Source organism: Leuresthes tenuis, unplaced genomic scaffold, assembly GCF_036924035.1.
Source record: "Leuresthes tenuis unplaced genomic scaffold, fLeuTen1.0.hap1 SCAF_23, whole genome shotgun sequence".
NCBI classification, from domain to species: domain Eukaryota; kingdom Metazoa; phylum Chordata; class Actinopteri; order Atheriniformes; family Atherinopsidae; genus Leuresthes; species Leuresthes tenuis.
Genome location: NW_027325377.1, coordinates 24,144,671 through 24,162,804, shown reverse-complemented (window position 1 = coordinate 24,162,804; position 18,134 = coordinate 24,144,671). Strand labels below are relative to the sequence as shown.

Below are 18,134 nucleotides of genomic sequence, written 5' to 3'. Positions count from 1 at the left end.
TTGTAAATTCAACCAAACACTCAACATAAAATAAAAAACTCAATAATTTTGCAAATAGCTGTTTTGCTTCTTGAATTTTCCACGTGAGGACGGGCTATATGTCCCGCGCGTGGCGGCCTTGGATTGGCTGTTTACTTGATTGACAGGCACCGCAGCCAATCATTACAAGCCACAATCAGCCTAAGAGGCTGACGCGGAAAACTAGAACCACAAGCATTTTTTCATCAACCGGCATGTAAATACTACTGTACTGCGCTTTGCATGAATAATACTATCTTTTATTTAATGTTGAGAACAGTTGGTTTGGATGTCTCCGACCGTTGTAGCTCTTTAGTTTTAGTTGAACGCTTGCTTGCGAGTGGCTGAGGGGTGCCTCTTGATATGAAAGTGTGATTGAATTTGTCTACTGAGATGCTGTCCACTGGTCCAGAGCTGCGGCTTCTCCGGCTATTGTCCTGTGTTACTATTGTTTTACTTTTTCAAGTCAGCGACGCGAAGAGGGACTTAAAAAGTGCCTGTACCACCTGCCAGCAAATCACTGACAACTTCAACAAGGTAAGAGTGCGTTTCAACCCATTTCTCCACTCTGCTGTTAATGAACGCCTCATCATAATATTGTATGTATCCTGCTGCATTTAAGGGCACCAAGCCGCAAGTCAGTAACTAAACTCAGTGTTTTCTCTGTCTTTCTGTGCAAGTTTGACTCTGGTTTTGTGTCTTTAGGGCTTTGACAGAACAGTAAAGCAGAACTTTGGTGGAGGCAACACAGCCTGGGAGGAGAGGAAACTGTCCAAGTATGAGACAAGGTGACCTGGCTCGTCCTGTCCTGTCAACCTGCCACAGAGCGGTGTTTGCTTTGTACCACGGCCTATCAAAATTTCAAAAGAGAACCATGCATGACTTTGGCAAAAAGTAGCAGAAATTTGCATACACACACATCTTAAATATAATCCGTTTCCTGTTGTTCTTTCCAAGTCTTTCTTTTAGCTTCCTTTTCCAACATCATATCCTCACAAGTGTCTGTCCTCCATCTTTTTTTGCAGTGAGATTCGCCTGGTGGAGATTCTGGAGGGGCTGTGTGAAAGCAGCAGCTTTGAATGCAACCACATGGTAGAAGAACACGAGGATCATTTTGAAACTTGGTGGTTCAAGAGGTGGGACACTGTCAGAATTAACCCGACCTCATGGTCGGTTATAGATGCAGAGTTTGATTATTAATGAGCCAGTGCCCATGTTCAATGAGATGCCAGTTATTTATTTACCAAACAACTTGCAGTGTCTGTGACCTTGTTGTAATTTTACACAAAATCAAAGCCAGCCAGAGGATTATGAACGTTGTCAGATGTCGCTACGAAATGATTTGTGACATATGTGGTGAACCACATCTCTTCCTGGTTTGTTTCCTGTTGAAACGCAGGAAATCGAAACATCCTGATCTGCATAAATGGTTCTGCATAGACACCATCAAAGTATGCTGTCCAAAGGGAACATTTGGACCCGACTGTAACGGTGAGGAAAGTGTCTTGATACCCAGAATATCAAATTAGCTTTGTTCAAGTTACAGTTCAACAACTAGTAAAAAGTGAAGATTTCACAAGAGCAAATCCACCTATTTTCAACCCGAGTGAGTGACTTAATTCTCTTTTGCTCTCTGAAGCCTGTGTGGGAGGCTCCGAGAGACCTTGTCACGGAAATGGGATGTGCGATGGTGACGGGACGCGCGGAGGAAACGGGAAGTGCACCTGCGACCACGGTTATAAAGGAGACTTCTGTTTAGACTGCATCGACGGCCATTTCAGCGAAGTGAGGAACGACACCTTCTCTTTGTGCACAGGTAAAACACCAGCTGCTGACGTTGCCCTTCAGAAACCAACAAGAAGGGAGATGATTGAGTAAGTCTGTGAGGATTCTGAGTTTGGGCTTCACATCCTCCAACAGAATGCCACTCTTCTTGCAAGACCTGCGCCGGGGGAACCAATCAGGACTGTGATGAGTGCAAGGAGGGCTGGGAGGAGGATGACCAAGAGGCTTGTGTCGGTAGGAGCATGAAGCAGTCTGCATGCTGCCTGTAGCCATGATATAAATCTGCAAACTAGGCCACATGTAAATCTTTTAAAGGTAGTGAATCTACTTTGTTGATCCACCTAAATCTGTAAAATCACATACTATGGTAATGATTTTTGTTTTTTTTAATGTTGGAATGGAACTAACTAACATGAAATTATAATGTACAGTGCTGTGCATGAAATCTGAGCCCCCCCCCCCCCCCCCCCCCCCCCCCCACGGCGTGCTGCAGCCATGCGTGTGGATGAAGTGGTCCCAGTAGAGTGCCTGTGTAGAAATCCCTCCGTTAGCTCTCCTATAGCTGCAAGTAGCCACATAACAGCAGCTATGAGCTAACAGAGCTATAGCACACGTTCATTCATTCATTCTTCTTAAAGTATTGGTGAAATAAAGACAGATAATGCCTTATTTAGAGGCTGCATCGTCTAAGCATCTCTCAGGTCCTGTGTACAGGCTTCTTGAAGGACATCCCAAAGCTCTTCTTTGGATGTGGGCTGCCTTTTGTTCCGTTCTCTGTCAGATGATCCCACACTGCTTCAATAATGTTGAGGTCCGGGCTCTGGGGAGGATTCATCCCTCCATAAGACCTGTTGCCACTGATTTTCAGTCCACTTCTTGTGTCATTTGGCACAGCTCAGCCTTTTCTCCCTGTTTCCCTTCCTTAAGAACGGCTTCTTGACAGCCACCCTTCCATGGAGACCATTTCTGATGAGGCTTGGGCCAACAGTAGATGGATCAGCTGAAGGTCCAGATGCATCTCTCAGGTCCTGTCAGGTCACAGCTGGATTTTTTCCTCTTTCTTAAGGACATCACTTTCAGATCCTGTTCATCTGCTGTAGATAGTTTTTTAGGCCTGACACTTCTTCTTTTGTCCTCCACTTGTCCAGTTTCCTCAAATGTTTTAAGGACACACTGCACACCATGCTGAGATATGCCAAGTTTTCAGCTAATAGCTCTTTGGGAATCACCTTGTTGCTGCAGAAATCCTATTTTCTGTCTGTCAAACTGTGTTTTCTTTGCTGTTTTTCATAGATGCAGCTAAAGAAATGGGAACAAATGATGTGTCTTTGTGACAGGCTGCTGGTAACAAAGAGCCTAAAGATCCAGTTTAAAATGGCTTCTTTGCTAAGTTGTCTGTTATGTGTCGACACAACACTGGTTCATCCCTTGAGTTAGGAGCCTTTTTCCTGCCTGAATGGTTCATAGCTCAGAGTTAAGTGGCCTTCAGACTGTAGGACTGTTGCTGAAGGCTACATTAAATGTTTACAGAAAAACCTTTTGGAAGTAAATTCTAAAGAAATGATGGGGAGGGGGGGGCGTTCATCTTATGCAGAGATATAAACCCTTGATTTTTAAGCCAGGAGCACTTAATTTGATTTATCTCTCTGATGTAATATGATACACTGACCCAAACAGCCTCACAGTTTGCAGACTTGACTCCCGTACTTAAACATTAGTTATGATTAAAACTCCACGATGAAGGCATGTTTCATACTGGTGTTTTTCATCCAGACCTTGCTGAAGAGTGATCTCACCGCAGTCTGATGTATTACAGATGTGAACGAGTGCTCGAGGGACCCTTCTCCATGCAAAGAGGATCAATACTGCCTCAACACTGAAGGCTCCTACTCCTGCAAAGGTAACAAGACGCATACCATCAACAGAAGTTACATCTCATAATTCCAGGGTCCAGAATTTGATATGAAATTATTGTGCACGTGTGTGTTTGTCCCTTACAGCTTGTGACAAAACGTGCGCTGGCTGCACAGGACCAGGTGCTGATAAGTGCCAGGCTTGTGCCAGTGGGTACGAAGACACAGAGGGTTCCTGTACAGGTAGGATGGGAGGAAATTAGCTCAAAAAGCACTTGCATCCAGTGAGATTGTCCCCTCTGATTTGACTAGATTTGTGACGATGTATAGAAGGAACTGTGGTTTGGAAATGTTTCCTCTTAACCTGGGTTAAGAGGGAAGCAGGCAGGGACTTTATGAGCATCCCAACACTGTCAAGGCAGTGATTCGTACCTTCAAAGTTCTCGCCATGGCTACCGTTGTTTCAGATAACACGCAAGGAAGAAGGTCAGCAGAAGTCGTGATACCAGCTGTGGCCAGAAAGCCAGATAGGCCTGATACAGAGTTCCAATCCAGAGGGGAGTAAAGGGGAATAGGTGGTTACTCTGACCTTCCATCCTTCAGAGAGGATGACTTCTTTTCCACCACGTTATTTATTGTCAGTGGTTTCTCCAACAATCCTGCAATGAATAGAAAAGAAACACAGTTGTTCCCTCTTTTAGTTTGGTCAGCAAGTGGTCCACTCAGCTAAAAACCCTGAACTGAAGCCTTAAAAGGTTGTTTCCTATAAGTAAATAAAAGCATGTTTGTTCGTTTTTTTTTTTAAATGAAGAAAGTCCTCACAGATAAGCAGAACTCCTCAGTCAGGCTGATGAAACGTTCCTCCAAAATTCTTGTTGGTTATAGTCTGCAACTTCACCACCAGATGTCACTAAATCCTTCACAATCGAGCATCATTTGGGCTGTGAACAAAGCACACGGTTCGTGTTTTCCAGATATCGATGAGTGCTCTGAGTCGGAGCCAGTGTGCACAAATGAGCACCAGCGGTGTGTCAACAATAAAGGCAGCTACGTCTGCGTCTGCTCCACCGGCTACGAGGAGCAAGATGGCGAGTGTGTTCAAACACAAGGTGAGCATCACGACTCATTCTCCAGGCCTGCCTGCATTGTAAGCTTCTTCATATTTATCCAGATCTAAAACGCTTGCTTTCTTGATGTTAGATTCAGCAGAGGAGTCGGAAGCATCCCCGACGATCACAACGCCACACGGGGAGCTTTGATGTCAAAACTGTGACCAGCAGGAGCAACGCCCTCATTAAACCATGGATCACATGCACTTAGGATACCAGCTGCTCTCAAAACCCATCAAAACGGTGTCAAAGGACAGAAAATGGGACATTTTATGCTCTTTTTTGATGTTGTATGGTTTTAAATATTCAAATAGTTTCAATAAAGGCGAATTATGTTATAATGACCATAAATTCATATCACTTTTGGCTGGTCAGAAGTTTTGGTTGCAATGACAACAGATGACCACACGATGGCACTGCAGCCCTTAGAAACGTGGATCCTCCATCTGTGAACGATGGCGATTATGACAGAAATTGATCCAGAGAGGACTCGATGGTGTTTCTCACAGTTTTAATGTTTTCATTCCCCCTCGTGTTCCATTTTGTTCTGATGGCTTCAGTATTCTGACTTCACACCTGCATGTTCAAGATTGGACAACTTTCACCCTGATTGATCCGCTAATTTTGATGTGGAAGCTATTTTTTATTTTTTTTGGTTCACAACATATTTTTGTAACCCAGGTCTGACTTGCAATAAGGCGTCTTAGCTTCCTGTAAGATGATGTCAGTTGTTTTGACTCTACAAACCTGCTTTGGGGGGGAGAAACGGCTAGTTGAGACCTGTCTGAGCTGGTGGTGAGGCAGCTGAGATGCAGTCAAACCACAGCCCCCCCCCCACACTCTTCCATGCTGCATGTGTTTTCCAGGGAGGATGAGCAAAGGTTCATTCTCCCATTTACATAATCTTATGTACATCTTTTTAAAAGCTGTCTTTCCTGAACTGATGAAACAGAGGATACAAATCACATGTCTTTATAAGCCCAATAAACACCAGACAAGGAAGTGAAGCTTCCAAGGTATTAATCTTATCAACAGCTCTGTGTTATTTTGTGGGAGACTGGTAAGATGAGGGCATCATCAATGTGAGTCAGCATACTGACTAAAACACGAGTCACTGTACCTAATAATGATGCTACAACACCAATCCAGGTGAATTTAGCCTTTAACAGATACATATTTCATCCCCTGAAAACAATTTGTTCTCCATTGCCTCGGTAAGGGCTCAATTGGGAAAAGTTTAGGGATCATGTCGCAGCACACCGACGCAGAGTGATGGGGTGCGGTGAGTAATCGCAACAGATTCACAGGGCTTTTCCTATTTGCTGCACGCAGAGGCAACGCAGCAGCAGAGATTTCAAGATTCAGTCTGGAGTAAACTCGTTTATGCACCTGCCTTATCAGCCTGACGCACAAAGTGGAGCGACACGAGCTTTAACTTGACTTACGGAGGACTCACAAGCAGCAGATAAACTATATGCAGAAAAATAATTATTCCTCAGACACACCCACTTCTGCAGCAAGCACAGAGTTGGCTTCAAATGAACAGAAATAACTATTAAGTGTTCAAATTGGCTGATTCTACAATACTGATCGTCCCTACAGGAGGTCTGCAGTGAGTCAAACAGCTTCTATCTTTTTGTGTCTTTACTCAAAGAGCTGATTACTAACTGTGGTTCTTAGAACTTTTATTTTGTAGGAGGAGCTTTCCCTGCACAGGGCGAACCTTCCATGATATAACCGTAAACAAGCTAAACTGGCCATGATTAGGCATTATAAAGCACGTGGCCATGATGAGGCATTATAAAGCACGTGGCCACGGTTAGGCATCATAAAGCACGTGGCCACGGTTAGGCATCATAAAGCACGTGGCCACGGTTAGGCATTATAAAGCACGTGGCCATGGTTAGGCATTATAAAGCACATGGCCATGATGAGGCATTATAAAGCACGTGGCCATGATGAGGCATTATAAAGCACGTGGCCACGGTTAGGCATTATAAAGCACATACTATGGTTAGGCATTATAAAGCATGTGGCCATGATGAGGCATCATAAAGCACGTGGCCATAGTTAGGCATTATAAAGCATGTGGCCACGGTTAGGCATCATAAAGCACGTGGCCATAGTTAGGCATTATAAAGCACGTGGCCATGATGAGGCATTATAAAGCACGTGGCCACGGTTAGGCATTGTACAGCACATGGCCATGATGAGGCATCATAAAGCACGTACTATGGTTAGGCATCATAAAGCACGTGGCCATGATGAGGCATTATAAAGCACGTGGCCATGATGAGGCATTATAAAGCACGTGGTCATAGTTAGGCATCATAAAGCACGTGGCCATGATGAGGCATTATAAAGCACGTGGCCATGATGAGGCATTATAAAGCACGTGGCCACGGTTAGGCATTATAAAGCACATACTATGGTTAGGCATTATAAAGCACGTGGCCACGGTTAGGCATTATAAAGCACGTGGCCACGATGAGGCATCATAAAGCACATACTATGGTTAGGCATTATAAAGAACGTGGCCATGGTTAGGCATTATAAAGCACGTGGCCATGGTTAGGCATTATAAAGCACGTGGCCATGGTTAGGCATTATAAAGCGCGTGGCCACGGTTAGGCATTATAAAGCACGTGGCCACGGTTAGGCATTATAAAGCACGTGGCCATGGTTAGGCATTATAAAGCACGTGGCCATGGTTAGGCATCATAAAGCACGTGGCCACGGTTAGGCATTATAAAGCACGTGGCCATGGTTAGGCATTATAAAGCACGTGGCCATGGTTAGGCATCATAAAGCACGTGGCCACGGTTAGGCATTATAAAGCACGTGGCCATGGTTAGGCATCATAAAGCACGTGGCCATGGTTAGGCATTATAAAGAACGTGGCCACGGTTAGGCATTATAAAGCACATGGCCACGGTTAGGCATTATAAAGCACGTGGCCATGGTTAGGCATCATAAAGCACATGGCCACGGTTAGGCATTATAAAGCACATGGCCACGGTTAGGCATTATAAAGCACGTGGCCATGGTCAGGCATTATAAAGCACGTGGCCATGGTTAGGCATCATAAAGCCCATGGCCATGGTTAGGCATCATAAAGCCCATGGCCATGGTTAGGCATCATAAAGCCCATGGCCATGGTTAGGCATCATAAAGCACGTGGCCATAGTTAGGCATTATAAAGCACATACTATGGTTAGGCATTATAAAGCACGTGGCCATAGTTAGGCATTATAAAGCACATACTATGGTTAGGCATTATAAAGCACGTGGCCAGGGTTAGGCATTATGAAGCACATACTATGGTTAGGCATTATAAAGCACATGGCCATGGTTAGGCATTATAAAGCACGTGGCCATGGTTAGGCATTGTACAGCACATGGCCACGGTTAGGCATTATAAAGCACGTGGCCATGGTTAGGCATTATAAAGCACGTGGCCATGGTTAGGCATTATAAAGCACGTGGCCGTGGTTAGGCATCATAAAGCACGTGGCCACGGTTAGGCATTATAAAGCACGTGGCCATGGTTAGGCATTATAAAGCACGTGGCCATGGTTAGGCATCATGAAGCACGTGGCCACGGTTAGGCATAATAAAGCACGTGGCCACGGTTAGGCATTATAAAGCACATGGCCATGGTTAGGCATTATAAGGCACGTGGCCATGGTTAGGCATCATAAAGCACGTGGCCATAGTTAGGCATTATAAAGCACGTGGCCATAGTTAGGCATTATAAAGCACGTGGCCATAGTTAGGCATTATAAAGCACATACTATGGTTAGGCATTATAAAGCACGTGGCCAGGGTTAGGCATTATGAAGCACATACTATGGTTAGGCATTATAAAGCACATGGCCATGGTTAGGCATTATAAAGCACGTGGCCATGGTTAGGCATTGTACAGCACATGGCCACGGTTAGGCATTATAAAGCACGTGGCCATGGTTAGGCATTATAAAGCACGTGGCCACGGTTAGGCATTATAAAGCACGTGGCCATGGTTAGGCATTATAAAGCACGTGGCCATGGTTAGGCATCATGAAGCACGTGGCCATGGTTAGGCATTATAAAGCACGTGGCCACGGTTAGGCATTATAAAGCACGTGGCCACGGTTAGGCATTATAAAGCACGTGGCCATGGTTAGGCATCATGAAGCACGTGGCCACGGTTAGGCATAATAAAGCACGTGGCCACGGTTAGGCATTATAAAGCACATGGCCATGGTTAGGCATTATAAGGCACGTGGCCATGGTTAGGCATCATAAAGCACGTGGCCATAGTTAGGCATTATAAAGCACGTGGCCATAGTTAGGCATTATAAAGCACGTGGCCATAGTTAGGCATTATAAAGCACATACTATGGTTAGGCATTATAAAGCACGTGGCCAGGGTTAGGCATTATAAAGCACGTGGCCATGGTTAGGCATTGTACAGCACATGGCCAGGGTTAGGCATTATAAAGCACGTGGCCATGGTTAGGCATTATAAAGCACATGGCCACGGTTAGGCATTATAAAGCACGTGGCCATAGTTAGGCATTATAAAGCACGTGGCCACGGTTAGGCATTATAAAGCACGTGGCCATGGTTAGGCATTATAAAGCACGTGGCCATGGTTAGGCATTATAAAGCACGTGGCCACGGTTAGGCATTATAAAGCACATGGCCATGGTTAGGCATTATAAAGCACGTGGCCATGGTTAGGCATCATAAAGCACGTGGCCACGGTTAGGCATTATAAAGCACGTGGCCATGATCAGGCATTATAAAGCACGTGGCCATGGTTAGGCATCATAAAGCCCGTGGCCATGGTTAGGCATCATAAAGTACGTGGCCACGGTTAGGCATTATAAAGCACGTGGCCATGGTTAGGCATTATAAAGCACATACTATGGTTAGGCATTATAAAGCACGTGGCCATAGTTAGGCATTATAAAGCACATACTATGGTTAGGCATTATAAAGCACGTGGCCATGGTTAGGCATCATAAAGCACGTGGCCATGGTTAGGCATTATAAAGCACATACTATGGTTAGGCATTATAAAGCACGTGGCCATGGTTAGGCATCATAAAGCCCGTGGCCATGGTTAGGCATCATAAAGTACGTGGCCACGGTTAGGCATTATAAAGCACGTGGCCATGGTTAGGCATTATAAAGCACATACTATGGTTAGGCATCATAAAGCACGTGGCCATAGTTAGGCATTATAAAGCACATACTATGGTTAGGCATTATAAAGCACGTGGCCATAGTTAGGCATTATAAAGCACATACTATGGTTAGGCATTATAAAGCACGTGGCCAGGGTTAGGCATTATGAAGCACATACTATGGTTAGGCATTATAAAGCACATGGCCATGGTTAGGCATTATAAAGCACGTGGCCATGGTTAGGCATTGTACAGCACATGGCCACGGTTAGGCATTATAAAGCACGTGGCCATGGTTAGGCATTATAAAGCACGTGGCCATGGTTAGGCATTATAAAGCACGTGGCCATGGTTAGGCATCATAAAGCACGTGGCCACGGTTAGGCATTATAAAGCACGTGGCCATGGTTAGGCATCATAAAGCACGTGGCCACGGTTAGGCATTATAAAGCACGTGGCCACGGTTAGGCATTATAAAGCACGTGGCCACGGTTAGGCATTATAAAGCACGTGGCCACGGTTTGGCATTATAAAGCACGTGGCCATGGTTAGGCATCATAAAGCACGTGGCCATGGTTAGGCATTATAAAGCACGTGGCCACGGTTAGGCATTATAAAGCACTTGGCCATGGTTAGGCATTATAAGGCACGTGGCCATGGTTAGGCATTATAAAGCACATGGCCATGGTTAGGCATTATAAGGCACGTGGCCAGGGTTAGGCATTATGAAGCACATACTATGGTTAGGCATTATAAAGCACATGGCCATGGTTAGGCATTATAAAGCACGTGGCCATGGTTAGGCATTGTACAGCACATGGCCACGGTTAGGCATTATAAAGCACGTGGCCATGGTTAGGCATTATAAAGCACGTGGCCACGGTTAGGCATTATAAAGCACGTGGCCAGGGTTAGGCATTATGAAGCACATACTATGGTTAGGCATTATAAAGCACATGGCCATGGTTAGGCATTATAAAGCACGTGGCCATGGTTAGGCATTGTACAGCACATGGCCACGGTTAGGCATTATAAAGCACGTGGCCATGGTTAGGCATTATAAAGCACGTGGCCACGGTTAGGCATTATAAAGCACATGGCCATGGTTAGGCATTATAAAGCACGTGGCCATAGTTAGGCATTATAAAGCACGTGGCCATAGTTAGGCATTATAAAGCACGTGGCCACGGTTAGGCATTATAAAGCACGTGGCCATGGTTAGGCATTATAAAGCACGTGGCCATAGTTAGGTATTATAAAGCACATACTATGGTTAGGCATTATAAAGCACGTGGCCATGGTTAGGCATTATAAAGCACATGGCCATGGTTAGGCATTATAAAGCACGTGGCCATGGTTAGGCATTATAAAGCACGTGGCCATAGTTAGGCATTATAAAGCACGTGGCCATAGTTAGGCATTATAAAGCACATACTATGGTTAGGCATTATAAAGCACGTGGCCTTGGTTAGGAAAGCGTAGTGGATTGCTTTTAATGTTCAATCAGAACTAATACACAGCTTTGTTTCATGGCTATATCACATGTTGCTGTGAAACCAGGCTGGAACAAAGGTGTGAACATTGGTAAAACTTCACCCACTTCCCAATGGTTGCATTTAAATACCAGGGTTTATTAAACTTAAATACAATCGAGGGAACACATTGTGGTTCTGACTCATCCACCAACCGGCGGCTGACTGTTACATCACCTCATGGCTCTTAACTGCTGAGTGAATGCAATGAAAGAACACAATAAGGTGTGTTGTCCTTCAGAGAGCTCGAACTCCTTGGTCCGACAGTGAGTTTACGTTCAATCTTCTGTTACTGAATTACTGAGAAAGAAAGAAAAGTTGGTTTTCTGCTTAAAAACGAAGTTTTTGCATCATCTGCCACTGCCTATGCTCTACACAGATGCATCTATTAATGCAAGAAGCAGGTTGAAATGCTTAGTTTACTTCAGTTTGTAACATCAACTGCTGATGTTTGCAGGTGATTATGAGAGTGGTGTGTAAAGATAAATTATCATTGAATAGCTTTCAAAGAGGGAGGCCTCAAAGAGACATGAGCTAAATAACGTGCCTGTATTACAATATATATGAGGATATGAGTCCAATGTGAGGAAATGCAGAATAAGAAAAGACCATAATAGGTCAACTTTATTCTGGTAAACTCATGAAACATGAAAATCATCTTACAGTCAGCTTGTTGTGTTGTTTGCGATGCTGTTTCCTGCCATGTTGCTTATCTTAATTCTTTATGAAGCGTACACATTAAAAAGTCCCTCAGTAATCTGGTGTTGCACAGCGCACATGTGCACGTACGTGCCCTTCCTGCTTTGAATTCAACATTTAGCATCTCTTAACTCCAACAAAAGACAAAGATTGTAGAAAGGAGGACACTAGCAATTCTTTAAAGAAAGAGGGGGGGGTTGATCAAAGTCACCTCACCGTCTCCTCTCATTCCTGACGGCTGTAGGAGATCAGAGGCCAGACGGTACGATCACCGTGTCGTGCTGCTCACATACGCACACGAGCCTAATCTCATCACACTGTTATGCAGACAGACACGCAGAGAGATGGGCGCTGGCTTTAAGATCAAACAGAGGTGGGTAACATCAGTCTATCCTACCTGCCTGCAAAATCTCTGCACAGCAGGGATCGTGTCAGCCACTCCCCGTCTCCTTCTGCCCTCCACTTCTTCTTCCTACTGGTCCCCCGAGAAATACGCCTCTGACAAAAGCTACGTAACCAGTGGATAGCACAAAAGGAAGCAATGGAAAGGTATACGTCGAGAGACTACTGCAAGAATAAAACCCATCTGTGCCAGATTCACTCCCATAAACAGCACTTACTCAAAGTCTGTGTTATTTATGTTATAAAAGTGATGATTTTTCTCCAACTTTTCATTCACAGAGAACCACATATAACGCGCTGAATAATTGAACATGTTTGGATTGATTCTAACCTGTTTTTGAGCAGAACGGTCCCAGGTAGAATATCATTTTTACACATGAAAGCAAATCTTGCTAATCTATTATTTCTGTGCTGCGTCAGGCTCATGCTGTCGTGAGAAAAGATCTCTCACTGTCTGAATAATTCAGAGTTAGATTGTGTTTTTCTGTTTGTTCCCATCAAAGTGAACAAAACATACTCTGGATGAAGCCTGAAACACCTCCTGTGGAGTGATGTTTGATCGTAGCTGCAATAATCCCATTTCAACGCACCTCAATTTAACCCATTGTGTGCAACACACTAGCTTCAAATTCATAGCAAATCCTCTGAACTGGTGCAAATGATTGTAGCACAAGTCGTGGTATTTATACCAGGTTTGCTATTTGTAAGACATGATATGCAAAGATATGATGACAAATAAAGTAGAAAATATTCATGTTTTGGGTTGCAGACGTATTTACTGAGGATAGACTGCTCCACATCTGAAGATGGGATCGTAAGTCAGTGCAACATCTAGTTAGCATAAAAGGAAGAAGAAGGAATAGGAGAAGAATTGTGCTCAGTAACCATAAAAGGAAGTTCTTGACAAACAAACCCTGGAAAACAGGATGGATGAGACAGCTGACAGGATAAGATTTGTTTTTAGCTCAGCTGAGAACTTCATGAACCAATGGGGTAAGAAGGTAGCTAACGAAGTGAAATGACCCATAAGTGTCTAAGTGACAGCCATGAACCGGTCAAATGTTTTAATCCTAAGGAATAGCAGCTTCAACGCTTCTTTTAGTCTCTGGTTTGGTTTAGGATTCACTGAACTAATATCCATGGTAGGAAAGGGGAGAATGACCTCCAAAAACTACTTGAACGTGCAAATATTTTGATGAAGTCAGACCCATTGAGGCTCGTGTGGGTGAATAAGAAGATGAAAAGGACTAACTTTGGAATTGAAGCTATATATTTACCTTGGTTGTTTGCCTGTGAGCTATAAAGTTTTGTTTTCTTGTGAGCGGATATTCATCGGCAACACGGTTGTGTTTGATGTGCATTGATTATACACAGTCATGACACTATATTCCCCAAGATAAAGGTTTCAGGTTGGCATTTTAAGAGTCACTCGCGGTGAGATCAGTGCTTAGATACACTGACAAGTCAAATATATTATGAGGGAACAATCCTGCCACACATAACGGTGATGATAAACCTTAATTCTTATTTTAAAAGTACATTCTGCCTGTATTACTGTTTGCAGCTGCCGATGCAAACTGGATATCAAAAAGAAACCACCTCTCCAGCATTCAGGGTCATTTGGGTTTCAGGACTTACCAAGACTGCAAGTCAGTGTGTTTTTATCTTACGCACTCAACATAGATTTCCAATTTCCCTTCTTTAACCAGTGGCAGGCAGCTACAGCTACAGCCCCAGCTGTTCCACTGTCCTCCATCTAATGCTTTCACTTCCCGCCAAAGTCTGCATTTTGTAACGCATCCAGGACGAATGTTGGTTTGAGTTCTCGTTCAGCACATTGAAAAGTTTGATATCTGAGTTCCAGTTCGGTCTGCCCTGCAGCGTTTCCAATTTGTCTGGCTTAATCGTTGGCGGCTGAGTGTCCAGCTGGGTGAAAGGAAGGCAAACCCAACCACATCAGAGAGGGCAGCAAGTTTAAGGAGTGCCTGACATCAGAGGCGGTGCAGACCGCTGACAGACAACAAAAGCACATGGTGCCACATCTGGCTACTAGTTTAGCATCCAGTTTCCCTCAGTGTACCTCCACACTGTGATTATATCTGTCCCACTGTCTTACAAAGGAACAATGATGATTGTCGGCCAAAAATAGCTTTGGGAAGAAGGCAAATCTGAGATGTAGCTGCTGATGAATGAGGCAGAGGAATAGAATCAGTGAGTGGGTTGTCCTGGCAAGCTGAAATGAAGTGTCTCTGAATGGAGGAGATAATGCTGCTATCAGCTCAGCGTCGGTGCATTTTCTTGCTCCACACGACGCTCGGTTTTCTTGGTAACCATGTCAGTGTCCTCACAGTCACCTCACAACAGCTGGACCATGTGCTTCACAGCTGAGGTTTACTGGCAGAAGAAAACCACCACAAAGTCCTGAGAAAAAAGCAGATTGCCCCTCCAACCGCAGAGCGTGTGCGCACATGCATGTGTGGACACACAAAAACAGTTTGATGCACGTTTTAGGGATTCATTTCACTGCACGGAAAGGCTGGCAGGCATTTGGAATAAACAAAACTCAAGCTTCGACAAAAGGAACGCTCAGTGGTTTGATGAGCTGCCCTGGAAGGGTCACAAGGTTAAAAACACTGAAAAATCACAGATGAGATTCTGGACTAAACTGTCTGCTCACAAGTCATTGGCTCAAGAGGTGAAACGTCTACTTTTCCACCAAAAAATTGTCATGTTGACTTCTTCTCGTTGTGGTCAGAAGGTTTGAAACACCTACATTGAAGTTCTGAAAGCAAACTGAGAGAAATACAAGTCAAATGTTTCTTGCTTTCCTGCATCTTTACTGGAATACATCAGATGTTTAATCTACAACAAGTAGACTGTTTTACCTGAACATGAACATACTTACAGCACAAAGAAAGTGGAAAACAGACAAACAAGCAAACAAAACAGAAACCTTTGCTTTGTTTCATATTTTGGGCTTTGGATGAAACAGCTGGATATCCAGTAACTAGCAAAGTAAAAGTGTTTTTGCGCTGCAAACAACAACTGCAGTGGACATCCACAACAGTAAGCTTTTCTTCAGGAATTACATTCATCTCTGGGAATATCGGTGATATTATATTATATTAAGTGGGAAATCACCAGTTTATTCTTTGCCTGTTCAGACCTATTTAGACCTGTCTAAATAGGTCTAAATAGACGTAATTTGGACGTAATTCTCCTACAATAGTAAGCAGAGACGCTGCTTTGCACTGGAGCAAGTCTGTTTATTCTTTAGCAAACGTTAGCATCTGCTATAACGTCACGTTAGCAAGAAACAGCTGGTTAGTGAGTCATTGTGCAGTTATTTCCAGCGAAATCCAACTATTTTCACTTGTACACCGAAGTTTCCAGGTTTGAAAAGCGCAGCCATGTTGTTATAGCTGTTGTAGAATAGGTTGAGCTTAATTCTGACCATGCCTTTGCTCTTTGGCTCTGCTTTTGTCAAATCATTGAGGATTTCTGCTTTCTAAATTTTACAGAATTATAAACGATTTGGACAGTTGTTTTTCCTAAAGTTGAGTTCAGACCTTAGAAAACGTCACTTGTGGCCTATTGCATTACAGTCGTGTCTGCCCAGCTTCTACTTCGTGTAACTTCCTTATATTTTGTCCATTTTGCTGTGTAAACATGCCCATTCCACATTCAACTTGGCTTAAAGGACACAGACAATAGATCTAATGAACTTTTAAACTACTGACGGTCAGATCTGGTTTGTATTTGCAGTTTTCAGATGAATCACTCTGGATTAGTCAAACAAAGATGAGCATTCTCATGAAGCAACTCTTGACAGTTTCAGGCAGATGTGCAGCACCTGGTTGGATAGATACTGGAACTCAGAATCTTTGTATTTTAGAAACATTAGAAATTACACCTTCGATCTAAAGAAAGTTGTATCAGGGATCGTGTTGGTGGAAGTACAGCCCACTTCACAGTGGGGCTGTGAAACTTTTTGCCACGAATTCGCAGTATTTTCTTCTTTTTTTCTATTGTTAACCTATTTTAACACCTGCAGTAACATAAAACAAGCTGGCCTCCTACATCAAAGGCATATTTCTCTCACACTGCTGGACCCAGCTTCAAAGTGTTTTTCCTTTTCTCTAAAACCAGCTGTAAAACCCCGATGGGGGCGGAGACCAGTGTTCATTTCTTCTCGTAGCTGTGTGTTGTTGCCATGACACTCAGGTGGTGTTGACACTGGAGGGTGTAAACAAGGGAAACAGGAACAAGGTTTTATTTTGTAGGGGGAGCGAAGAGGTCGCACACAGGCTCAGACAGACAACGTGGTGTGGGGTGGATGAGTGAGGCTGCAAGGTCACAAGTTTGGATCCATATCAACTCTCACTGCAAGCAGCGAAATATAAACAATCTCCACATTTTTCTGTTGATATTTTGCACAAAATCGTAAAAACAGTAAAACAGAAGGCTGTAAGTGAAGTATGTCTTGGCTGTATGTGATATTAACATATTTACCTCATAAAGTTGTTCTATCTGATGCGTTAGGGCAACTGATTACGCAGCCGAGGTTCGTAAAGTGTTGAAATCATGAGCTAGCATCAGTCAGTTAGCTGCATTGTTTTGGTGAACACACACATTCTCTTGTTCTGTTGCACTATAAAGAAGGTTGTACTATATAAAGGCCAACAACAGCCTTCAATTAGAGGCAGGAGATGTTGGTGGAGGAGCAAAAAACTGGGGATAAGTTTCTGTGCAGTACTATCACACTCAGCCTACTACCTGAAAACACCCAGTGATTATTGTAACAGCATCTTTACAGGTCTGCCTAAAAAGTCAGTTAGACACCTGCAGCTCATCCAGAACTCAGCTGCTGGAGTCCTCACTAAGACCAAAAAAGTGGAGCACATCAGTCCAGCTGTGAGGTCTTTAAACCGGCTGCCGGTCCTTCAGAGGATAGACTTTAAAGTTCTGATGCTGGTCCATAAAGCTCTGAATGGTCCAAAATACATCAGTGACCTCCTGACCCACTATGAACCTCCCAGACCCCTCAGGTCATCTGGATCCGGTTCTTTATCAGTTCCCAGAGTCAGAACCAGACCTGGAGAAGCTGCATTCAGCTTCTATGCTCCACATGTCTGGAACAAACTCCCAGAAAGCCTCAGATCAGCTGAAACACTCAGTATTTAAGTCCAGGTTGAAGAAACATCTATTTTCAGCTGCATTTGAATAAGCTTGAGTTTCAAAACGGAATCATGTTTTAACTCCTGATTTTATCTTTCATATATATAATTTTTTCTGATTTTATCTATTGTTCTTATTTCCTTCTTTGTTTAAATTTTAAATCATGCTTTTTATTTCTTCTGTTTTAATGTCTCTGTGAAGCACTTTGAATCACCTTGTTGTTGAATTGTTCTATACAAATAATTCAAATACAAATAAACTTGCCTTGATACGGCGCTGAGCCGACTGAGAGTGGACAGACTGAACCAAAACACTGAATTCAGGGGCCACACAGCAAAAATAATGAGCTCAAATATGATAAAATGCTCAAAACTGCACTTTCTG

General features: G+C 43.6%; 1 protein-coding gene across 1 annotated transcript; it reads left to right on the top strand.

The window, feature by feature from the left end:
• Positions 1–200: 200 nt before the first annotated feature.
• Positions 201–5,109, top strand: creld2 (cysteine-rich with EGF-like domains 2). The gene is made up of 10 exons (XM_072377102.1): positions 201–555; positions 724–806; positions 1,044–1,154; positions 1,418–1,509; positions 1,658–1,834; positions 1,939–2,037; positions 3,620–3,703; positions 3,804–3,899; positions 4,631–4,765; positions 4,857–5,109. The coding sequence occupies exons 1-10, from the start codon at positions 412–414 to the stop codon at positions 4,913–4,915; spliced, it is 1,080 nt and encodes a 359-aa protein (XP_072233203.1). The 5' UTR covers positions 201–411; the 3' UTR covers positions 4,916–5,109.
• The last annotated feature ends 13,025 nt before the right edge of the window (positions 5,110–18,134 follow it).

What these genes read in the sequence shown, in the direction of transcription:
- creld2 (XM_072377102.1), top strand. Translation starts at nt 412, where the DNA reads ATGCTGTCCACTGGTCCAGAGCTGCGGCTTCTCCGGCTATTGTCCTGT. An exon ending in AGGCTCCTACTCCTGCAAAG is followed by an intron (nt 3,704 to 3,803) that starts GTAACAAGACGC and finishes TGTCCCTTACAG; the next exon opens with CTTGTGACAAAACGTGCGCT. An exon ending in CGAGTGTGTTCAAACACAAG is followed by an intron (nt 4,766 to 4,856) that starts GTGAGCATCACG and finishes TCTTGATGTTAG; the next exon opens with ATTCAGCAGAGGAGTCGGAA.